At 38.4% G+C, this 25,907-nt stretch overlaps 1 protein-coding gene across 1 annotated transcript; it reads right to left on the reverse strand.

Annotated features, from left to right (window-relative positions):
- Positions 1-249: 249 nt before the first annotated feature.
- Positions 250-25,789, reverse strand: LOC149282184 (melanotransferrin-like). The gene is made up of 16 exons (XM_089498515.1): positions 25,744-25,789; positions 24,066-24,220; positions 22,814-22,913; positions 19,663-19,845; positions 18,847-19,000; positions 17,480-17,547; positions 16,734-16,921; positions 15,422-15,602; positions 14,692-14,843; positions 14,320-14,416; positions 12,122-12,313; positions 11,352-11,508; positions 10,542-10,609; positions 9,816-10,003; positions 8,374-8,563; positions 250-746 (listed from the first exon to the last, which is right to left on the reverse strand). Exons 1-16 carry the CDS (start codon positions 25,787-25,789, stop codon positions 250-252), a joined length of 2,616 nt encoding a protein of 871 aa, XP_089354641.1.
- Positions 25,790-25,907: the final 118 nt, after the last annotated feature.

The following is a 25,907-nucleotide window of genomic DNA, read 5'->3' on the forward strand; positions in this document are numbered from 1 at the left end:
ATACAATCCTAAAAAACACATATATCTTAAACGCACTTTATATAATCATACTTACATGCTTCTGAAAGGATAAACAGGTTTGTATCATGGATCAAAGCCACCGCTTTGTTTCCTCAAAGTGTTAACAGTATCTTTAGAACGTGGCCTTGATCTGCACGCTGTAAAGCGAGTTTGCTCCATCCTGGATTATCCGCTGCGGCTGGGTCACATTGCCTTTACATTACATATAACCATTTCATTCCGCTGTATTCATGTTTGCGAGACGGTGGGAGCGATCTGTGGCCGGGGATAATCCTTAGCCGCTCTCTCATCTATTATTGTTACGTTACAAACCTTGGCCTGTGGACCCTCGCCAGGGATGTCGTGTTTCCCATTCAGGCAGCACAGAGCAGCGCCCAACAAGAAGCCTTCAGGACTACTCGTCGCACGCGGCGCCGTTACCGTATGCGCCGGTGACATCAGTCTCAAACCCTTCCTTCTGCCAGCACCCGTGCCGGGGATGTCACAGCGCTGTATTAATGATTTCATCTCAATCCGAACAACTATGTTGCATTTTTTGAGAATGTTACTGACGGCTGAGACTAAATATCTTCCCTCGTTCTGCTCGAACTCCAGAGCCCCGGACGGCACTGGCGGTACTGGTATGTATTGGGGTGCTTTGCTACACGGTTCTGGGGTCCGTGTGGAGTAACAGTAACTCTCTGTGTCGATTGTGTGGGATGAGACAATAGAACTCACAAAGGTGTCTTGATCAAAAACACAACAATGTATCAACTGACATCAGAACTTTCCATAGTGTCCACGTTGAAGCACGCATTCATATTTACTGGGTGTTGGTATCAACGCTGATGCCACATCCTAGGTCAGGGGTGTCCAGCCTGCGGCCCTCCCGCTTCTGCAGGACTACATCTCCCATAATGCTCTTTCAACCAAGGACCTAGCAAAGGAGTATGGGAGATGTAGTCCGGCAGCAGCTGGAGGGCTGCAGGTTGGACACCCCTGTCCTAGGTGATGGGATTCCATGTCCAACAGAAGCTCCTATGAAGACTGGTAACTCCATCTCTACATGTGCCATGTTCAGGCGGCACGTATCATATACCTTATCGTGCGTTTGGGTAGCGGTGGGTCAAATTTGGGAAAGGTCTCTTAACGGGAACGTTATTTTGCTTTCCATCCTGATTGCTCCATACGTAGATCTCCCCCTTTAAAAAGCTGGGTGAGGATCATCTCCAATGCGTTGAGTTATCCGTAAAGGAAAGTAATGTTTTGGGTTTTTTTGTTCTATAAATCAAGAAATTCCATAATTTAGATTACCGGAGCTACTCATCTCTTGAGCAGTCTGAATCCTCCGTGGCTGCCATAGGCCAGGAAGGATAGGACAGGCATTGACACTTATCAATGGAAGGCTGCAAGAATAACTTAACCTTCATCAGCACGTCAGTATTGCCTACACCACACCAGACTGATATTCCTCGATATATATATATATATATATATACTGTATATATATATTAAATGTATCCTAACAATCCAGCCGTGCAATAAATGTATCCTTGGGTCCATGGTTTACCTACAGACCCCCTTTGTATGATTATTGGGAAAATCTGGATATTATACTGTATTTGCCTGAATATAGGCCGTACCCCCCCTTAAGGCTTTAAAGTGGGGGTGCAGCCTATAATCTGGGGTTTAGCGCAGGGAAGCACAATTTGTATGGACAACGATGGAGGCGCGCAATCTGCCGGGATCTCCCATGCACTGGAGAAATGGTATGGAGTCCATAAATACAAATATATTTGGTGAATAAATAAAGAGAATGAACAGTTTGAGCCAGGAATGAGGATGGGATCCCCACGGGAGGTATGTGTAAATTCCATTATTTTATTAACCTCTGCCACTTCTGCTGGGCGGCTGTTCCACTTGTCTACACACCCTCTCAGTAAAGTAAAGCGTCATCAGTAACTTACTGAGTAACTGAACTGAAACAAAGTATTACATATATATCGAAACCAGTTGGCTGAACGTACTGTCCTATACGGTAAGATATTCCAGTCTTGTCTCCACATATATAAAAGGCTAAGGGGTTGCTGTGTAGATGCAGTTTCACACTTCAGCCACTAGATGTAGCTACAAGAGACAGCGCAATAGCATCACAGCCGTCGTAGCATCCTAGAGGAGCAGCTGTAGCGGGAGAGGACGCCTGCTAGAACTTCGCCTATAGCCAAATATAGGTCCGAGAAACCAGCCAATCAACAGCTTCTATTTCGTTATACAACGCTACAAAATCTGCTGGCGCTATTGTATGTGTCTAAGGGTGGGTGTCAAACTACAGTGTTAGCATGAGTGTGTGTGTATGTGTGAGTTTATGGGTCTAGAATAATAATGTGACACAGATAAAACATACCAGTACAGAAGGGAGCAAAAGGGGCCCACTCTTGCAAAATGAAAACGTATTAGGAGGTTGGGGGGGATTGTGACAGAAAATTAAAGTCACATGGACATGTTAGGGGCATAAGGGCAGTTGCAACTTCTGATTTAAACATTTAGGACCACTACCTGAAAGTGTTTCGTTCTATAATTCCGCATGCATTCAAGGGCCTAGACTAATACTAACTCAAGGAATCATTTACATTTTTACTGGATCCTTTCTGCAGTTTCTCTGTGTGTGTGTATATATATATATATATATATATATATAGATACACAGGAATGAATAGTAAACTCTGATACATTTCTTATCACATGGGCTACTTTATTACCAGACTGAATGTTGCCAGCCCTCCCCTGTAGTATGCAAGGGTTTGGAAACAGATGTTGGGGGCATTAGTAGGACAGATCATATGCTTCTGAACAGGTACCTTCTTAGTAAGAATTAGAGTAAGTAGGAAAGAGTCTGGCGGAACAAGCTAGTGTCTCCAACGGAATAGATACAGTCTGGGTGAAGTCATGGAGATGCAACTGGTAAGGTGGGATTCATTGCTTTTACATCTCAAAACCTCTGATTTCATTTACTAAGTAACATAAACTTTATTTATTTATGCAAGCAATGTATTGAAGACTATTACACTCACTACCAGCAGAGGGCGCAATTCGTTTTCAAATGCTCTCAGATGCTTTTTATTAGAGAGCAAAGTTTTTGCATTTCTAACAGGAAGTCTATCAGAAATACATTTGTTAGATTCACGCCTCACAGCATCATTACGGATAGTTTATGTTAATAGTCACACATTACAGATATTGTTTTGCTGCAGATAGACACAGTGGTTTTGTGGTATGAAATACCGGGAAATGGTTGGCATTTTATCCCTTAGCATTCCTGCATTATTATTTTAGAGTTTTGCTTTTTGTAACATTTCTTTATCTTGTATCCCCGCAGTTTCTGCTATTGATCCGTTCATTAAATATTTTCACAATATTCTCCAGGGAAGTCCATCATTGGATTAAGGTATCACTAGGCCTCAGGCTAGGACAACGTCAGTGTTTACAATTGTTTACAATTATTTTTCTGTCAATGACTGACGAAGTAAGATACAATATAATATAAGAAAATACAATATAATATGAACAGAATGTGTTGTGAAGAATATGGCTAAAATCAGCTTTCTGTTTCACTGTTAATGTTAATTTAGACATTAGCCAATTGGACATAAGGAATTTAATTGGTTAAATCATTGACATCATTGTGTATGTATGTAGTGATGTCAGAGACATGTGTTTTCCAGTGCAGTAAAGTATTTCACCCCTAAAATCATTACTAATTTTAATTAGATCACTTTATCTTTTTCGATAACTTCCTTTTTGTTTCTCTCCCACATTTACTTTTCGTGCGGCTTTCACCAGCGGACTAAAGACTGTCTCTTGTTTCCTCCTTTAGTCTCACAATCATGCCATCTTATTTTAAAATGTTCTGTCATCTTCTCCTCTGTTCTTTTTACCAATTCTGACATCTGTCATACAATGCCGCAGCTGACCTAAGGCACAATCCTGTAAAGCCCATCATATTAAAAAAAAAAAACATTAACAGGAGATTATTTTTCAACCATTTTTATTAATGTTTTAACATAAATACTAGCACAACAGAAAAACAAACATGCATACGCACTGAATGATAAGGTCTGAGCAAAGTGCAAACAGTCAACAGGAATTGTGAAAGGGAAAGAAAAGTAAAATGTATAGTGCATTAAAAATGAAGAATTTATGACACTTTCAGACATTTTAAAAAGTAATTGAGCTTCCCTTTCACAATTTCATATTCCTCTATAGGAATATATTGAAGTGTTGTGCACGGCTTAATGTAAATCTTTCCCATTTTTAAGGGAATTGCGTGTCTCACTTTAACCATAAAAAAAACAAAGAAAATCCCATGTATAAAAATATCTATTCTGTAGCTTTGATAGAAACTAAATCTCTTCATCAATTATATTAGATTTGTTATATGTATATCTATGTGTGTATGCATTGTGAAAAACACATTTTGAAACACATGGTAATTTAAGTGTCATTAAGAAGAAACCTTTGATCTGAAACATATTCACTTATCAGAAAAAAGTAATTACATCCCAAAATAAAAATGCCATTCCTTTGCACAACTAGGTCAGGCTTGTTCCTTCACCCTCCTGGAAGAAATGTGCCAGTGAGCAGAATTAAACAATGATTAGCCAGGGATGTGTCAATGATGTATGGTGGAGCTGTGAGCCTGCATAAGCATGCAGGCAGAGCTATGCGCTGCTGATATGTTTTAAATAGAGTCTGCTTAAACGGAAAACAGCCTCGTAACAGTTTTTAACATAATTTACGTACCTTAATTACATTTTTTACTTACTTTGAATATTGTTTTGTAGTATTGTTTTACCTTGTGGAGCCCTTTCCAGAACCATTAATCAACAACTTAATAATGGGCATAACTTAATGGGAAGCAATAATTCTACAGATTTTTATGAACACCAATCACGCCACTAAAAGGTTTGATTTAGGAAAAAAGACAGACCTACTTTAAAACAAGTGTGATGCTAAATATTCTAAGAACGATTGCACATTTTGTCCTTTTTTGAGATCCAGCATGTCATGATGAAGCATCTGACACATTTAGGGCCTAACTGAAAAAACTCAATGGTGGCACAATGGATGGATGGAGGTGGTAGATACATAGCTCAACACAAGCCAAATCCATCAAGGAGCACGTTTTTGTTGATCTTCCAGGAGTCGCCGCTACAAAATCTCATTTGCAGTCTTGGCATGACTTCATATAACAAAGCAGCTGGATATGAGGTCACATCTAGACCCTACACTATGAAGTCAAGGGAGCACTCAAAGAGAGACAATGTCAGTAACTAGAACACAGGTAAACATTCACTTTAAACTCACTTTTACATGGAACTTTAGGCCTAAATGTTTTAGAAAGTCCACATCTATGTTTACTTTAACATTGCTCCCATTCTGCCACCCATGTAGGGTTTCAGAAGAAATTATAACCGAAGGCCAGTTTTTCATAGCAGTGACTAATTTGTCCTCAAATGTCAGCCTGTCAATGACAAAAAAAAATCCTTCTGTTCTGATTAGATCCTGAATATATATATATATATATATATATATATATATATACACACACACACTGTACTGCATGTTCGCAATGGATTTAACAGACATTGAAGAAAAAATGGTGTATGTAATGGCTTTTATTTGACATCATACTTTTTACACAGAGCTTTGCATGAAGGCTAAATGAAATACTGGAAAGAAGTCATTGTTGTAAATAGCTCACATGGGTAACTTTATTGGATTCAAACTGTAATACCACTCAAGTTCTTGCACTGGAGAAGATAAACCCTAAGAGGCATTAAATGTTCTATAATCCCGAGACTCAATTTCACGATAACCACCTGCTGATTGAAATAATTCCACTTAAAAAAAAAAAATCCTTAAAAGGCTAATGGCATCTACCCAGCATCACTAAAAATAGGCAAATATTGACTTTAACCTACAGTCGTAGAATCTACATGACTAAATATGTAACTCTACGTCAGTAAAATGGATGGGAAGTTTGAGGAAGTGAAACTTTGCTGGTTTATGGCGGTCTTCCATAAGAGCAGTGTTAATTGTTCTTTGATACATATCGCAATAATTTATGATCATGTTGGAATTATATTACTTGTTTGATGGTCTCAGAAATGTTAATGATTAAAAGAGCAATCTAATAGTTGTGTTCTAGTCATAACCACCAATCCTAATCCCAAATACTTTGCATATCTGGTTGTCAGTTTTGGACTTGCTTGTAGTGAATGCCCTGCAATGATCATACCTGGGAACTTCCCAGGTTAGGCAATCTGGAACTCTCCCTCTTGAGGGGGCCAAGATAGCCATTCATGGAGGTAGGGCTAGCCATGCAAGTAGTGGTACTAGCCTCAGTTAGTGCCCAGGGAGTAGGTGGAGATTAGGTGTAGTCAAATACTGCTCCCTGTCAGGAGAAAGTGGAAAGTGACTCAGAGACCCAGGAAGGAGAGCATCTCTGAGATACTCTGGAAAAAACCCAGATAGTTCTCTGGTAAACCCATGGCGTTGTGGTTAGCAGGGTCCAACATATGAGGAGAGATTTGGTAATTGTTTTTTTGTTTAAAAACACACTTTATTTGTTCTTTACACATCCGACACATGCTAACGTAGTAAAACACAATATTTACAATACTATTAAACAGAGATGTGAAATAGTGATGTAGCTCATACTTTGTGTAATATGGGTAACGCATTAGTGATTGAGCTGAGTTTTTTTGCTCCTCAGACAAACTTAAACCAAAACCTACAATTTGCAAAAATTATTCTATATGTCAGTGATCAGAGAATGGCTGCACTGTATGGTCTATTTGAATGTCATTAATGTGAAATTATTAATATATTAAAGTAAACTATGTAAGCCTGATAAGTTGAACTCCAGTTTACTAATGCATTATGTATTCTAAAGCCTATACATACAAATATGTAAAAATATTATGTTTTAATTTCTATATTTAAATATTTTTTTGAAACATATGTGGGTACATTCACCAGTCTGGGCTTCTGCAGCATTTTTAAGTAGAATTTCATTATGCATTGCAAAGGGGCAACCCCACTGATTTTTTTTTCCTCTTTGGAAACTGAGCTGGCCCAGCAAAATGTATTTTTAAGTCAGTGAGTTATGCATTGCGGATGCCCAGCTCAGCCATTTGTGTAGGTAAAATGAATGAAGTTACTACTTTGGGATGCATAGTGAAGTCAGTAAATTGAAATGTTCACCTCTACTGCCAACTTACTGAATTATTTCTTTACACCACTATTAGATCAGTCTAATGCAAAACTAGAAATATGGAGAAAAGGTTATCCCTGGCATCTGAAACATGGAAAACATGTGTAAATTATGTTGTTGTCTAAACTAAAATATTCATTGATGACTTGGACTTTATGCGTTACTTGGATAGAGGACAAAGTTGAAGACAGTAAGACAGGTATAGACTAAGAGTACATTCATCCTTCAGCTATTAAAGTGTCATTCATAGCAATTCCGTTTGCAGCCACATCCCATTGCCTCCGCAGTTTATACAGACAACTTAATGAGTAAGAGATTGGTAATCACTGTTAAAATGGCACTCCATGGAGTAAGCACTGTGGGAAAAAAAGAGAAAGGAAAATGACTGCTTATAATTGTACAGAGATAGGACAAAAGTGTATGTCATGGAGCGAATTGTAGATAATCCAAGTGAAAAGTAATTTTTTATAGATTTAAAATGCAGAATGGAATTGGAAACTACAGTTCGATACGTTTTCTCATAAATATTGAATAACTGGCCATATAAACTAATATTGATTTACATCCCGATAAACCAGTTGCAGTCCAGTGGCTAATTATATTGGCAATATCATACAGATTTAGAGCGAGAGCAAGAATATGATGTCATAACATAGCTTCCTTCATTGGTGGGTGCAGAAAACAAAAAAATGATTTATTTTGCTATACTTATATAAACATTATTTACATATAATGATTCTGATACAATAATATACTAATAAAAGACTATCATTTCCATTTAAATAATTCAACAGTGTATTATAGTTTAATGTAATACCCCTCCATTGCCCACTGCCATCACATCGTGCATCAACCAAAAGTCAGGTATATGTTGATAAAATGTCTCAGTAATAATAAGGGCTGATATTGGGTTCTATAATGTAATCTTTCATTTCATCTATAAGGGGCAAACTGATCAGCATTTAAATAAAAAAACAAACAGTGGGGTAATTTTTAGTCGATTATTTGCATTCTGTGACCTTTTAAGGTGCAAAGGAAAGCTTTTATGTGGTGGAACGCAAACTCAACAGACCTGCAACAAGACAGACAGTTCTTACCTGTGCTGGAAGAACACTGTGCACCTTCTAGCGATTCAATATAATTCTTTCCTAGCCACTTTTCATATGTGGTCTTTTCCTGTACAGGAACAATTTTGTTGGTGGAGTCCTTGAAAATCAGGTCATTTGCATAGTAAAAAGAGGAGTTGAACATTTTAAAATCAGGATTAGTGTCGCTCCCATAATATATCTGTAGAGATGGGGGAAAAAAGGCAATTAACAAAGCTTCCAGTTTAGGACTGAGTAAAACAATAGACCAGGGAGGAGCAGTAGATATCGCCTATCTAGATTTCAGGTGTTTGACACTGTGACTTAAAGAAGATTTTTAAATGATTACAGTGTTGGAGTTTGGATGTAAAAATAGTTGAATGGATAAGGCACTGGTAGAGTGACAGGAGGCGGAAGGTTAATGGCGTATATTTAGAGGTAGGACTTGTTACTAGTTGGGTACATCTGGGATCAGTATTGGGACTCGTACTTTTAATGGTGATATTACAGAAGATCATAATGGTAAAGTATGTCTTCATTGCAGAGGATAGAAAGGTCTGCAAAAGTGGAGGCCTTTCTGGTGGAACAAGTCAAATGATTTAAGTAAATTAGAGAATGGTCTGGCAGCTGCAGTTAAATGTTGATAAATGTAAAATAATGCACTTGGAATGTAAAAATTCCAAGGCACAATATAGCATTGGAGACACTGTTCTGTCAGTGACAATAGAAGAGAGGGATTTAGGAGTAATTATTGTATTTCTGAGGATTTAAAGGTAAGCAGGCAAAGCTATACAGTAGAGTAGAAGTGATAGAAACATTAAAAACCTAAATAGATTTAATAAAGTACAGGAGAGAAGTTTATTTCAAAGGAGGACAAATGTCGGAACAAGAGATAATAATCTAAAATCTAGAAAGGGTCAGTAAGTAATGTTAGGAAGTTTTACTTTACTAAGAGGGTGATAGATATATGGAACAGATGGTAGAGGCTAATCCGCTAAGGGAATATAAACATGTATGAGATAGGCAAAAGACAAGTCAAGGACTAATTAAGGTCTTTACATGAGTAAAATTGGGCAGACAAGATGGGCCGAATGGTTCTTATCTGCCATCAGATTCTATGTTTCTTTGTTTCTGTATTGCTTACCAATTTGTGTTATTTTTCTTAACATCATTTTTATATTGCTCAACCATCAAGTACTTTTAACACCTTCATGACAAAGCCTGTATATGTATGGGCTCAAAATGCCTTGTCATAAATGGGTTTAAGGACAACCCATTGGTAAAATGAGAATGAGCGATGCTGAATATTCTAGTCTGTGGAATTAGCATTTCTGTATTGTAACTTTTTTCTTTAATTGTATCAAATTGAAAGGTTTTACAGTTACAATTATAGATACCATAGCTAGAAAACTTTTCTGCAGTACTTCTAAACTCTTTGAGTGATGATTTTTTACCTGAGCATTATCTAGGAGGCCGAACACTGCATGTACGTTGGTATCTGGATGAACCATTACTGCATGCGGTGGCACTTGTGCCCAGTTACAGTCTGCAAACTGAGTTACTTCTGCTCGGGCTCCATTGGGACATAGTAACTGGAATTCACTAGATTTTAAATCCTTTGCCCAATCCTGTGTGTTTTTTCCTTGGGAAGAATAATAAAAAAATGTTATTTTGGTCTACCACTGCTCCTCAGAAATTTGTGATGTAAAGATCTGTACTGTAGATAGACGAAGACAAATGATAGCAATTTTTTTTCTATTTTGGTCAAATAAACTAATGTAACTTCATTGGGAATAAGAATTGTATTTTTTTACAAACATCATTAGCACGGATCTTGTCACTATGCTTAATAAATGTATGGATTATGAGTGCCTGACACCAATGACGTATTGTGTACAATCAACGGTTTACAAAATTGTGGTGAGAACCACATTACTTACTCTATACCAAAATATATACATTAACCTTTGGCTGTAATTAAGCAAGACACATGTTTTACTTTTATGCTTTAATATTAGGAAAAACAGTGTATATAGCATTCTGTATACCTTTTACTGCGATGCTAAAAGAGTCATAGCTAGAAACTCTATCCTGAAAATGTATCCAAAGAAAAATCCTTCGTAACTGAGCAAAGCAAAGTTAGCACGACAAAGGAATATATGACAAAAAAGATCAAATACCATTTGTGTTTTCAAAAACAGTCGAGTGTTTAACAAAGGCCACATCTCCAGTCTTTTCTGCCAGGCACCTGCGATAATTCACACAGAAACATGATATTGGGCATTGCAATATTAGGTAAAATACAGAATCACATATTAGGTATGCCCTATTTTCTTTGATAAAAACCTAAAGATTTTACCAACACAAGACACCAGAACTGTTTGCTACCAAAGGCCACATCGCTCCTTGATGCATGTATAGAGAATTCTATACTTAACATAAAAAATGGTTAGGTAAATCAGTGAGGTGCATGTCTTACTAAACATAATTCAAATAAAAACTTTGCAAATCAATTAAGAATTTTGGAATGGAAAGCAAATACAGAATGGTGAAACAATATATATAAAATATTCAGGGATTTTCTTTTGTTAATGTTTAAGGTTTAGCGGGCCACCTTATGATTGGGTTCACCTTCTACATCTGCAAATACAGCATTTGATATGTCTGTCACATAAAGATAATTTTAAATATGAAGATTACACATATTTCTGGAAAGCTGCTCAACTCTTCCTTATGTTCTTTTTCACTTTTTGGACTATTTTGGACACATTGCCTCCTTTTAGTGAAATCAAAATTTTTGGTGACTGATGTACATGGAGTGTCCTCTTTTCTTGTAGTTTCTGTTACTCACCATAAATTCAGTTAAGTTGTCTAGAAAGGCCAAACCTAACCAGTAAACCAACAGAATCTATTTTTGTTCATTAACTATGTGTATTATTACCAACATTACTATTCTTTAGAAAATGCTTATTTAATTCTCCAATATTTACCTAAATGCCCCAGAATATCCAAAGTATTGTTCTTGGTTATTCTTCTCACACTTAGATCTTCCAGTTCCATCGCCCTTGCAGAGCTCACACAGTTGTGATGGAAAGTTTTTCTGGTTGGCGCCAGGCACACAGCTTGCGGAGAAAAAACTGCTAACAGCTATAGAGTTAAAGGAAAGCCAAAATCACGATATGGTACATTCAAATCTAGAAATAACTATGCAACTTAGCCATTTATTTCTTACTAATGCACTAGGTGAAATATTCACTACCCTTCAGTTGGCATTGAACCTAGACCCAAGAGTAGCTATAGTTGGTCAAGTCATTGTTGGCTTGGGCCGAATGCTTGGCTGAGCCTAGCTCATGGGCGAGTGAAAGATGGAGCCCAGCTGGATCATACTTCCCTCATTTGGGATTTTCTTTCTTGCTGATTATTGATGGAATACACAATTTTTCTTTTAGATAAGCAATCGTGAAACTTGTGATTTAAATTTTCATGGGATCCAGTCTTTAGTACTTACTGTTCCAATTTGTCTTGCTCTGGGAACAAACTCTGTAACTCAAGAACATTTGGTGTGTGCACACGCATGTGTACTCTGGGTTTAGCAATAGATTCCTACATGCCAAATTCAGCAACCTGTTCGTACCATTATAGAAACTTGTGGGATAGGCCATTATCAAGCAAAGAGGGGCTTAGCACCTATACACAGTACTTCCACCTTCTAATAACAATTCCTTTAATAATAAAACTATAAGTGAATACACATACTAACCTTTAGCAGTGTTGCATCCTTCGGGTCTAATAAAACCTTTTTTAATTAGAGTTCCTACAGGTATGTTCCACCCAGCAGTCCGTTCATATCCTGTGTGGCATGATTTCTTGCCCTTCAATTCGTTGATGGTAAAGGCATCATATAGGTTTTTTCGGACCACAGCTACTGCATAGTAACTGTCAGACACACTCTCTAGTAAAATAAAAAAATAAGCTTGTTTTGTTTTATTATTGAAATAGTATTTGTGTCCCCATCACAATGAGCTGATTAATCATGTGTGTATAGTGGGGTGTATTCAGTAAACCAGAAGTTGAACAAACCCCCCTGTAATCATTACGCATTATGAAGGGCCCACTCAGGGGAGGGCTGGCAGCCTAAGGCCTGGGGGGCAAGTCTAGTCAACTGGCCCGTTGCGCCATCAAAGCGGCTGCGAGCGACATTGAAAGCGGCCGTCGTGCGGCAGTCACTCCACTGGCGCCTAATGAAATTAAAGTGGCCGGCGCGCACGCACCGCATGCCTCAGCTCTTCATCCCACCACTTTTAAGACGTGGGAAGAAGAGATGAGGCATGGCCGTTGGGTCTGACTGCCGCATGATGCAGGGGCGTACCTAGAGTATTTGGCACCTGTGGCAGATCCTGTATGTGGCACCCCCCCCACACACACTTTAAAACTGCATAGTTTCAATGGTTAGGCAAACATTGACGGTGGACAGCATAATTGATATCATTATATACTTAGGGATTATGCGGTACCACCGTCAATGTGTGCCTATACTTTGAGCCAGACACTGACAATACTGCAGTACAACCCCTATCACTATATACTAAGCCAAACTTGAATGTGGTGTAGGCTTACCACTTTAGTGACTGGCATAGTATATAGTAGGGATGCACCGAAATGAAAATTCTGGACTGAAACTGAAAATTCAGAATTCACTTGGCCAAAACCAAAAAAAAAGTAACACACAAATTGGACCAAAAAATCAATAACAATATTAACATATATATATATATATATATATATATATATATATATATAACAACAATCACAATCCTATCATGCCCAGGTTCTAGCATGTGCTGGCTGACTTAGCATGATAGGAGTGTGATTGCTGTTTGCAATTATAAATATATTAATACTGTTATAGAATTATTCTGTCCAATAAAAGTGTTAACGCACCAAAGTTGGACCAAAAAAAATAATTGATAACAGCAATCACACTCCTATCATGCTTAGGCAGCCACTACATGCTGGAATCTGGGCATGAAAGGAATGTGATTACAGCCTCCCTATGCCAAGCTATCCCCCAACACTTACACATCCATGCTATCACACACACACTCATTCACAAACATTCAGCATAACACCCATCACTCTCACACACTTACATTCAGCATAACACCCATCACTCTCACACACTCACTAATCCACTCTCCCTGAATCTTGTCCTACCTGTCTTCTGTCACTGTCACTTTTCCTCCTCCTCCTCCTCTTCTTCTTCTTCTTCTTCTTCTTCTTCTTCTTCTTCTTCTTCTGTGTCCTGTCCTTCCGGTGTACTGAGCGCGGAAGACGGTGGGCGTGGCTTCAGTGTTGTGCGCCGGGATTTGACATCAAGTCCCGACACACAGCCACAGTTGCCGCGCGCATCGTTTCTGGAGGCGTGCCGGTGTGGTGGCACCCCTCAGATGAGCGGCAGCTGCCCTCATTTCGGTGCATCCCTACTATATACTATGCCAGTCACTAAAGTGGGGACCACCCCCCCCCCGCCAGGTACGCTACTGGCATGACGGCCGCATTCAATCCTGCTCACAGCCGTTTAGTTTTTAACTTTGCGGCTGCGTTGAATGCTTGTCTGCCGGCCGTCCGTCTGGCCCACCGGCCCAGATTTAGGGCGGCCTGGGGGGCAATTGCCCCCCTGCCCAGCCCGCCCCTGGGCCTACTCCAGTGAGGTTTGCCTGCTAGAGGTGGGTGAGCTGACCCTACATAATGCATAGTATCTTTTTTTAATATATATATATATAGTGTTGCTTAGATATCACCCAGACTGATTCAGAATACCAGATCACATTGAAAAAGCAAACATGGTTTGTGTATAGCCTTTGATGAGTAAATATATTGTTACAATCATCAGCCAGTCTTCAAGTTATGAAGAATAGAGTATCTTTTTTTAAATAAAAAGCTTATCTGAGAGCTTACCCAAATAATTCTCTCCAGCAGCAGGCACCAGTCCATAATTCTTTCCAGCTTTGTAAATATCCCCTCCATCCAATGTTACTGCATCAGCTTCTTTTTGCTATAATAACAATAACAATAATAATGATAATAATATACATTTACTTTACTGAGATGGTGGTAAATAAGTGGAAAAGCCTCTCAGAAGAAGTGGTAGAGGTTTACACAGTAAGGAAATTTAAACATTTATCTAAGGACTGATTATGATTTGAATCTTTAAAGCAGACTAGATGGACTGAAGCGTTCTTATTTCCTATGTTTCTATGTAAATTATAGCTAATTGAAACCCAGTGAACTATTAAGGGGATCATGGTTGTTAGCACATAGGACTCTGACCTGTATCATTTTCATGCAGGCTTCAGGGCTGTCAGCAGAAACACACTGGATTGACGGGTACAAAGTCTTGTTCATAAAAGCGCTGGCCATATCTGCGCACTTCCAGATCTCCATGGTAGATAAGGTGCACCAACGCAACATTTTGGGCAACTCTAAATTATGTTATTTATTAAAAGAGAGATAAAACATTGTAATATTTGAATATAGAACTGCACAATATCTGATTTAAACGCCAAAACCTCTTGAGACAAGAACATACAGGACAAAATTATGTTTGCAGTTTCTAAGGTACTTTCTGTATGACATATTGGGCTTATGGGCTACTTATTTCCAGGATATGTAGGGCTCAGGATATTTTATATAGTGAAGAACAAGAAATAGATTTCTGGAATACGTGGAAGAAATAATTTAAAGGAAGAGAAGAAAGATTGCTTTAGTGAATTCAAAATTATAATAGTGAAAAATATATCATTGTATTTATATTCTGTGATATGACAATTAGGCAGACCAATGTACAAAAGAAAAAACATATCACACACAACTGCATTGAGAGCCTCGACCACTAACAAGGTTTGATGGGCCAGTTGGAGTCAATATTTCACTGTTGGACTAAAAGTATTTGCAAGCATGTTTTTTTTCCTAAAACAGTTGTAAAGGAAAGACAACGGTTAACACAAAATATAGCCAGTTTTGTTCAAATTAATAAGAATGTTATAGAATACAGCCTTACTGTCTGGATCGCAGTCAATTCCGTTCATTGTCCGAAGAAACGTGTCTCCGAGCCAGGCTTGGTAAGTCTGATTTGAGATTGACCTCAGTTCTATAGTGGAATCCCTAAAAAGCAAGTTGGTGCCTCCATAGGCTGAAGAGTCAAACATCTTGAAATTGGAACTAGCAACACTAAATTTTTGCTGTAAAAAGAAGAGGTATTTTCAAAGGATGTAAGGGATGTTTTTATCTTGCATCTCATTAGTACAAAGCATGTTTTTTCTTTCAGACTAGCTACATACATTGTTATTCTCACTTATTGACAGAATAGAAAATATGTTACAAAGTAACAAAATAGTAAAAGTGGTACAATCACCATAGTGATCGAAAGAATGTTTCCTAGGGGAGGGCATGCGGCCCACAAATAAAGGGAGAATCGCAAATTCAGTAGTCTCTTCTGAAAGGTTTTCATCACCAAAAACATCCCCATTACCAAGCTATGAAAGCCTTTTCTTCTGTATCAGTTATTATGTTCTCAGTTCATTTTATTTGTTGGAAGTACTTCCAAGCTTTAGTACATTCAATCTGTTGGTTTGAAAATCTTCCTTTTTAATGGCCATTGGAGTGAAACTAAAAACCTCCATTTGTCTAAATAAGCACAGGTGTTTGGGATAGTGCGCAGGTAACTATTTTCCGGTGTTTGTTCTATGTATTTTGGGCTGATGAATACTATAGCCGTTGCTGCCACCCAAGAGTGATGGGAGTTTGAGCGCAGGGCTTTCTTCTGTGTGTTTGTTTTGAAACTTTGTTTGCATGCTTAATTTTGCTGTTACTTTATTAACATATTATTAAAATAGCTGTTAATAAGCTCTTCCATTTGAAAACTATTTGATGACATACTACATTACTCCCTTAGTCACCCAAGTCTGTCTTATTGTATGTATGTATGCATTTATATATATATATATATATATATATATATATAATGTTTGAGTACACTGGGCATTAAAAAGCAGACAACTGGGCAGATTACATGAGCCGAGCAGTTCTGGTCTGCCATCAAATTCTGTTTATACAGAATGAACATATGGTATATATGGCAAAAAAATTCAAGCACTATAACTTGATCATGATGGGGTTGAACGGGCATTAAACAGAAACATTTAATTTGCTTATTTAAAAGAATCTATATTTAATTTTAAAACGTATGCAGTATTTTGCAACTCGCAGTAACTCGCTATTGTGTGAACAAAAAATACATGACAAAGTTTCCAGAATCCCCCAAAATATCAAGAACATCATACAAACATATCCTACAATACATCCGTGCTTACCTGCCCTTCATGTAAGAAGTTATAAATTATGGAACCATCCACATCATTCCGGACCACAACAGCACGAGCAGGGACCCTTGCTAGGTTACACCACCTCCACTCACTCACTTCTGCCCGTGTCCCATCACGACACAGGAGTTGATAATCTGCAGATGACACTTCTTTTGCCCAGGCATCAGAATTTTTGCCTATAAAAAGTATGCACAAAATTTTAAAAACATATGTTTTCATTTTTATTATAGGCTATGTATTATAAGAAGTAAATTGTGCCAGTGCTCTATAAATAAAGTATAATAATAATAATAATAATAATACGACGTATGTGGAGAATTGTGTTTCTATTATCCGCAAGAACTAGGGAAATATTTGGACTTATTTTATACCACATTTTTGGTTTGGTCATGTTTATAGTGCACCCTATTTAAACTATGTAATTAGTTATATTTATATATTATTAATGCATTGCATCATGCATTGTTCCAGTAAAATTTGTGACATATTCATAGTTAATTTATAAATAAGATATTATTATCACTATACATCACAGCAAGCTAATATGTAACATGCAAAATGTTTGCTTGTATGAAATAATATGGGGGGGGGCATTTTGAGAATCCATTCTTAGAGAACTTACTCCTTATATTTATCCCTATGTCAGCTTGACTGGTTTATCGTTTCTAGACTTTATGTCCTATGCTAGATTCTACCCTGCCTTACATACAATGAAGTATGTTAATCAAACGTACCATCTGAATTTTCAGACACTGTGCTGTGTTTAATGAATGCCACATCACCTGCTCCTTCCACCAGGCACCTAGAGAGATATATAATTATTATCATCATCAATTATCAGTATTTTACTCCACCAAACAACATGGGGTAGTTTAAAGAACAGAGTACAAAATATATGTAGACATATCAGTATAATGTAGGCACATCAAACTCAGCCTGTGAGTCATACAACTTTTGAGTTTATAAAACGGCTATTAATGGGCTGGCATTAAAAGAAATCATTTAGTTGGAGAAAAAGCAAGAAAAGGGAGAAAACTATGGGTTGTTCTAATTATTTGGGTGGGTTAGTTTGCAGGGATTTAGGGAAGACTGGGGTTATGGACTTATGTTGATATTACATTAAAAAGAAGCATATCTAAGAATCTTAGAACTGGCTGTTCCTATTTCTAACATACCACTGCATAGAAACATGATGAATTTCAAATGATAGAGATATAGCTCATATAAACCCAACCACCACTCACATGCTGCAATGTACCCTGCTCTAGGGGAGGGCTGGCAACTTCTGGCCTGGGAGGCAAGTAATGCCAAGTGGCCTCATCGCCCCCCCCCCACCACCACACTGGCACATACACGTACATACACATAAAGGCTACCACACATACACATGCTTATACATACAAAGTAACATACTGTACACTTACACATACTTAGATTAACACACTTACACACACTAACACACATTTATAAACTCATGCTAACACACACCCATGCACACATTCATGCTAACACACACAAAACATACACATTCATTGAAAGTCTTCCCACAGCAGAAGCTCACTGGTGTTGGTCACATGAAGTGAAGGAGCTGAAATCACAACTCTCTCCTTTTGGCCCACAGTGTCAGGACTCCCGCTGGCATAGATCTTTTTTTTATTTTTTTTTTATTTTCAGCACTCCGGCCTTCCCTCCTGAACCACTGGGAGATGTTGGATTTGCAGGAATTACTTGGTGGCTACATTCTAATTACTGTTTCAATGCTTAGTTTTACTATGAAGATCGAACTATTCTGTGTGTGATTTGTTTGACCAGGTGTCTTATTGTCTCTAAGCACTCTGAACTAGTACAAACAAATTAGCCAGTATCTCATATCTAATATATATCTATCTATATATATAATTCTAAAATTAACATATAATATTAAAATTATAAATTATATTCTACGTAACCATAATGAATATAGCATCTCTGTTTACACATAGAGCTCCAGGCAGTTGTATACAAGAAGGTAGATTATGTTACTGGTGGGTCACATACTCCATATACTGAATGACCTTCCTGCAAAATGATTTAAAAAATTCACCTAGGTCCCAAGGCATACCTGAAAGCCCCGTTATAATCATAATATCGCTCCTGACTGCTCAGGTCACACACATTTTGCCCACTGTCATTTCCTTTGCATAGCTCACAGAGAGATGGGTAGGTTGCCTTGTTGGCCCCAGGTATACAGCTTTTGGAGAAGAAGTTGCTTACCCCTAGAAACAAAAAGAAACCAAACATGTTCCAAAAACAATTGAAAGAAGTCTAATAATGTTAAAACTATGTCACAAATACCATGGTACCAGAGGAGACAAAGATGATAATAATGAAATAATCATTCTAACTCTAGAAGAATAACATTTGGAACTTAGAGCTGCTGGATCTGGTTCTAATCTAATCCTCCCTATATAAGTTTAACCATGCCACCTCCTCTAGCAGTTTACATAACACTTTCAATGCCCTGAAACTGGAAATATTGCAAAGTTACAATTCATATTAAGTCTACGTCTAGGGGGCTTTAAATTATTTTCTTCAGTATCAATTACCGTATACGTTGAGTTTCAGGCATTATGGAGACCTAGCCATTCTTCGCTCATATTAGTTAAGACATTTTATTATAGCATGTAACCCCCAAACATGGTATGTTGTGAAAATTACATAATTACGGTAATATGGGCTCAAAGGAGTGAATGAAGCATTTATTAATATATGCACTTTTGTTTTTTTATTTTTTTAACTTCAATGTCAATAAAGTCAACTTTAAAGAATAGAAAGTGTGTCCTGGGCTGTCCCTGTAAGAAGCGGATTGGACTATCAAGTACCTTTTTTCCCTTCAGTTACAAACCTTATTGCATACATTTTACTTTTATCATCTTACCTTTAGGGATATCACAGGCCATAACTGACATTCGTCCGCTATCAATAAGATAGCCAATAGGGACATTCCAGCCGGCTGTCCTCTGGATTCCAGTGTGACAAGACCTGGCTCCTCTTAGACTATTTAGGGTGATATTTGAGTTCCTCCTGGCAACAGCCACAGCATAATAAAAGGTCCCTACACCTGTGGATCAACACAAAATGTCACTGTATAATAATGGAAGCAGCTGTGTGGGAAACATATTTAGAGTTCCTGGGCCAGGTCCTGATGTGACTCAATCCAGTGCTTTCCAGCTATACCATTATTTGAGCTCATAAAGCCAACATGTCTTTTCCCAACCAATTTAATACAAAAAATAATAAATACAATAAAATAAAATTATTGTTTAACCTGGTTCCCCTGATACTGGAGTTTATGTACGTCTCTAGCAGTCTTTGGACATACCGCATTTGCTCGATTATAAGACGACCCTGATTATAAGACGACCCCCCAAATCTGAATATTAATTTAGGAAAAAAAGAAAAAGCCTGAATATAAGACGACCCTATAGGAAAAAAGTGTTACCAGTAAATGTTAATTCATCTAAACTATTTGTTTTTTAATAAAAGCTATGATTGAGAAAAGTATTTTGGTTTTATTTCCTTCTATTTTCCAACCTGCCCCCCAGTTATGCACATCTGCCCCAGAAATGCCTTATACCCCCTATATGCCACTGTGCCCCATGATATGCCTTTAACCCTCTAAATGCCACTGTGCCCCATGATATGCCTTTTAATGCTATATGCCACTGTGCCCCATGATCAGAGGCGTATCTACTGAAAATAGCGCCTACGGCAAGCACTGAAATTGCGCCCCTGTCCAAATATCTAAAACCCATTTACTAGCCCCTGCTGCCAATATATATTTATATATATATATATATATATATATATATATATATATTAGTCCCTGCTGCCGATAGCGGGTATAGATCAACACACAAACCCAGATCAATTGAAATTCACTTGTGATCTCAGCACTGAAGGTATATATCAAATAAACAGAATCAGACATACAAGTCCTGTATTTGCAGGTATTCAATAATAATATATGAAACGTAGCATCGCAGGTATAGATCAACTGAATAAGACATATTAACCCTGTATTTGCAAGTACACATAAATAATGTATGGAAACATAGCATAGCAGATATGGATCTACAGAATAACACAAAAACCCAGCTTTGCAGGTAAAGATCAATTGAAATTCACATAAAAACACGGCATTAAAGGTATATTTAAAACCCCCTAAATTACAGGCATAGATCACAGGTTGCACACCCCAAAGCCAGCCCTGGCGTCCACACTGCCCACATAGAACCTGACCAGCGCCCAGATTACACACATAAAATTTGCAATCTTTGTCGCCAAATAGCCCAGCACAAGTCAACTTTGTCCCCAAACAGTCCGGCCAGTGCCATCTTTGTCCCATATACACCCTGCCTGTGCCATTCACACTTTAATTCAGACAACTCATCCACACATTAACTCATGCTCTCCCTCATTCACTCAATGCATCCACACATTAACTCATGCTCTCCCTCATTCACTCAATGCATCCACACATTAACTCATGCTCTCCCTCATTCACTCAATGCATCCACACATTAATGCACACTCTTTACTTATATCTACCCCCTCTCCCTTATCACTTTTTAACCCCCTCCCTCCCTCATCACTTTTTAACCCCCTCCCTCCCTCATCACCTTTTATCCCCCTCCCTCATCACTTTTTAACCCCCTCCCTCCCTCATCACTTTTTAACTCCCTCCCTTCCTCATCACTTTTTAACTCCCTCCCTCATCACTTTTTAACTCCCTCATCACTTTTTAACCCCTCTCTCCCCCCCTTCTCTCTCACCTTGAAGTCCAGCGACGAGAGGACGATGCTTCTGTCTTCCTGCACCGCTCGCTGGTGCCCGCTGCTTCACTGCTGAGCGCCGTAATATGACGTCATATTTCGGCGCCCAGCAGTGAAGCAGCGGGCACCAGCGAGCGGCTTTTAAACGCTGTCTTCTTTTTTTTTGATGCGGGGGAGAACGAGGGGCACCGAGCGGTTGCTAGGCGCCCCTCTCTCTCCTCCGCATCAGTGTTTAAAAGCCGCTCGCTGGTGCCGGTATTTCATGCAGAGCGCCGCAATATGCCGGCATATTGCGGCGCTCTGCATGAAATGCTGGCACCGGGACGGGGGTAGAGGGCTCGTGGAGGAGAATGAGGGGCGCCGAGCGGTTGCTAGGCGCCCCTCTCTCTCCTCCGCATCAAAAAAAAATTAAAAAAAATGCCGGTGAGCGGCATTTAAAAGCCGCTCACCGGCGCCCCCCTTGAGATGGCGCCCATGGCACGTGCCATGGCTGCCATACCCTATATACGCCTCTGCCCATGATATGCCTTTTGACCCCCTATGTGCCACTCTGCCTCCAGAAATGCCTTATACCCCTATATGCCACTCTGGCATTTAGAGGGTTAAAAGGCATATTATGGGGTAGGGAGGTTTAAGGCATTCAGGAGGCAGAGTGGCCTATAGAGGGTTAAAAAGGTATTTCTGGAGGCAGAGTGGCATAAAGGGGGTTAAAAGGCATTTCACAGAGCACTCTGCCTCCAGAAATGCCTTATGCCCCCCCATTTAACACTCCCCCGCCCCCCCCAAACTTAGCGGTGCTTCTGACTTCCCTGTCATGTAGCCGGGGCAGTGTGTAGGTCCCACGCACTTACGCTGCAGTCGGAAGGAGGCGTGGCTAGCAGCGGGGGTTGTCTGCGTCCATCGCGCAGACCTTCCCCGACTGTCAGAGATCAGAGTTCCCCGCACCGGTACACGCTGCCCCAGCTACACACCGGGGACTCAGAAGTACCGGTAAGTGGGGCGGGGGGGGACAGGAGGATCCAGGTCCCCTGCAGCTGCGGGGGATCTGGATCTTAGTCGTCTCATAGTCAGACCTATTTGAGGTCTGATTATAAGACGACCCCGATTATAAGACGAGGGGTATTTTTCAGAGCATTTGCTCTGAAAAAAACCTCGTCTTATAATCGAGCAAATACGGTAATAGACCATGCCATTAATCACCATAACATTAAATTAACCTTTGTAAAAAAAAATGCATATCATTGCCATTCTTACCTTGATCATACACTTCACCAACAACAGGTTTCAAATTGAATTGTCTGCCAGCTCGGTATATAGAATCTCCCCCCAATGTCACTGCATCCGCCTGGCTGTTCTGTTGGGGAAGAAGACCACTGGATAAACAAGAACGCACTAGATTGGGGTTTTCATGCAGTAAATAAAAGCAAAGTTATGTTTGTAATTAAATAACCAAGTATTATATTACATTATGTATCCTTAGTAGAGTTAAATAAAAGTTCAGGCGCTAAACAAAAAATATATATGTGTATAAAGTAAGGTGAAAATTAAAATATATTATAACAGGTGCTGCAAACACTTAAGTATAACCCCTTTCTACCAAAATACAAATACAAATTCAATAGTGTTGCGCAGAAATATTTGTGCCAATTTAAAAGGCAAAATATAAAGTGATTATATATAATATAGTATAATGCAGACAATATATATGAAAAAAAGTGTTATGAATAATAAAGAAACAATACTTATATTTTTCGTTTCTGTCTTTTTTCAATTTTTCAATTGTGGTTTTTCTCCCAGATGAAAACTCATCATTACTTTGCTATACCTGGAAGTTGCTTGGAGAGAGAGATCCGAGAAAGAAATCCTAAATGTGAGCATACCGCACTTTTGTTTGTAAACGAATTAAATATTTGTATACCTTACCATCTGCCTCTTTGCTTCGTTCTGTGGTGTTATCGTGTGGACCGATAATTGGCTTTCGTTCTGTGGCGTTATCGTGTGGACCAATAATTGTTTTCTTCATGAAGGAGTTTTGGAAGCCCATACAATCCCTTTGGCGGGTGGAACCGTTCAATTTATGTCCAGAAAGTTAGAGCAAACTATAATGCTCTCATCAATGTGAGTGGGATACCGCATTTAAAATATCTGATACAGATTTACTGCTTTTACGGAAAACACTATGTTACTCTTTTTTCTTACATATGTTAAAACACTGGGAGAAAAACCACAACTGAAAAACTGAAAACACAGAGACGAAAAATATAAGTATTGTTTCTTTATTATTCATAGCACTTTTTTTCATATATATTGTCTGCATTATACTATATTATATATAATCACTTTATATTTTGCCTTTTAAATTGGTACAAATATTTCTGCACAACACTATTGAATTTTCATTATGTATCCTTCAATACATATGTGACATATTATGAAACAGTATGTATGAATGAATGACATATTATAAAACAGTATGTATGAATGAATGAAGAGTTATACGTCTTACCATAACCTTTCGAGAGCAGTCTGTGGAGGAGCTGCCTCGAACACATGACATCCGCGGGAGGATCTGAGCTTGAGTGAAAGCTAATTTCATATCGTTGCATTTTTTGTCCTCAAGGTCAGAAATGGTGCACCATCTAATTTCATTCAGGCATAAAACTAGGAAATAGGGGGGGAAAAGAAGGCAGGTTTATATCTACATTATTAGAATTATTTATTATCTTTTATTTTTATAGTGCTCATTACAATAAATAATTTAAAGAGTATGATAAAATTAGAACTGACAATCACATTAGGTGAAGAGGGCTCTGCTATTAAGTTTACAATCTAGATGATAAATATAGTTGAGAAAGAAACATACCATACCATGCCATTCCTAAAGAATAATATCAAAAGTAGGAGAATTTTCCATCACTAGGGTAAAAAAATTTCTCAATTTTCTCAAACCTTAGTGATATGTTTGTGTTTTATAAAACTTTAGGTATCCAACTTTATGATGATCCTAAACACAATATCAAAATCGTTGTGGAACCCTGGCTTGCTTAAAGGGGTACTCACACAAAATGTTTTTATTACTAGATTACAAATACGTTTTAAAAAAAAAAAGTGCTTTCTTTAAACAAAAAAGCCCAATTTTACCTCAATCCACTACACGAACACCCTGATTGCTTACTATACTGGATTGTGGTAAACATTTACATTAGCTCTGTCCCGATATTCCATTAGGCACCCAAAATATTACATGATTTCCAGTACAAGGATGGCAACCTATAGGTATTCAGATAAGGAACAAAACTATGGTTTATCTATGGAAGCTCCACTTTAAAAATTGTGTATACAATATACATGTTGGTATATTTTCAGTACATTGAAGAAGTTGAAAGAGAAGAAAGAGGGGAACGTTTATATTGTTCACTTCGACTTTTGTCTAAATTGCTTTGTAACACCAGGGGTACCATGTTGGGAATTGTCACTCTTGTCACATATATGCACTCCTGGAGCAGGAGGAAGTTGGGTCTGACATTCATACATATTAACAAAATTGGCAAATTTCATTAAAATTTGCATGCATTCAAACACACATGTCTATTTGCCAATTTGTAGGGAGGATGCTGGAGATCTGTCATTACTAGGGCAGGTGGATTCACCAAGTAGCCTCTCTAGTATAGATGGGGATGAAATGGAAGGCTAGACAGGCTATGGCGATAGTGGATTCAATTATTAGGAAAGTAAGGTAATCTGCCGCCAAGGCCCTCAATGCCAAACGTTTTGCTGTCTCCCAGGTTGCTCGGGTTTGGCATGTGTTGGACTGAGAGGACAGATTGTTGGGCGGTATGGTGATGATCCAGCGGTCGTAATTGGTACTAATAACAAAGTCAATGGCAGGCTCTATAACAGTGATGGGCTCCTCCTCAATTATGAGGGGCTATTGTACTGGGGAAGAAGATGGACAAGATTTTAGAGTGTTTGGAGAAGGGTGAAGATAGCATTAATGGGGTAGCTAGTGCATGTTCAAGGCAGGGCTTAGCTTTAGGGGTTTTTGAAATTGATGATGAGAGAAGCGTAGATACAGAAAAAGGCTAAACTACAACATGTAGTGACACATAGGTTGAAAAGTATAAGCTTGAGAGTGCCCACAATTCTAATACCCCAACTTCTAATGTGGATCCAATGACAGTTACTGAAATGTGGTACAATAAGCAAAATTATTGATTGAGATGATGCCATACCAGGACACATGTTATACAGAAACTATATAGAAGGAAGGAAAGATAGAGGGTTTGCCCTTAATGTGAGAAATAGCTTAAAAGTTAATCTTATACAAAGTAAGGATGAGAGCCTACAG

This window comes from Sceloporus occidentalis, unplaced genomic scaffold (genome assembly GCF_023333645.1).
Source record: "Sceloporus occidentalis isolate IW3139 unplaced genomic scaffold, rSceOcc1.0.p SCAF_121, whole genome shotgun sequence".
Classification (NCBI taxonomy): domain Eukaryota; kingdom Metazoa; phylum Chordata; class Lepidosauria; order Squamata; family Phrynosomatidae; genus Sceloporus; species Sceloporus occidentalis.

Bases quoted from the DNA above. Each gene is read 5' to 3' on its own strand.
- LOC149282184 (XM_089498515.1), bottom strand. From the start codon at position 25,789: ATGGCATCATCTCAATCAATAATTTTGCTTATTGTACCACATTTCA. The intron at 22,914-24,065 runs GTAAGACGTATA...CTTCCCCAACAG, and splicing joins ACTGCTCTCGAAAGGTTATG to AACAGCCAGGCGGATGCAGT. The intron at 19,846-22,813 runs GTAAGAATGGCA...GTTGATCCACAG, and splicing joins TGGTGAAGTGTATGATCAAG to GTGTAGGGACCTTTTATTAT.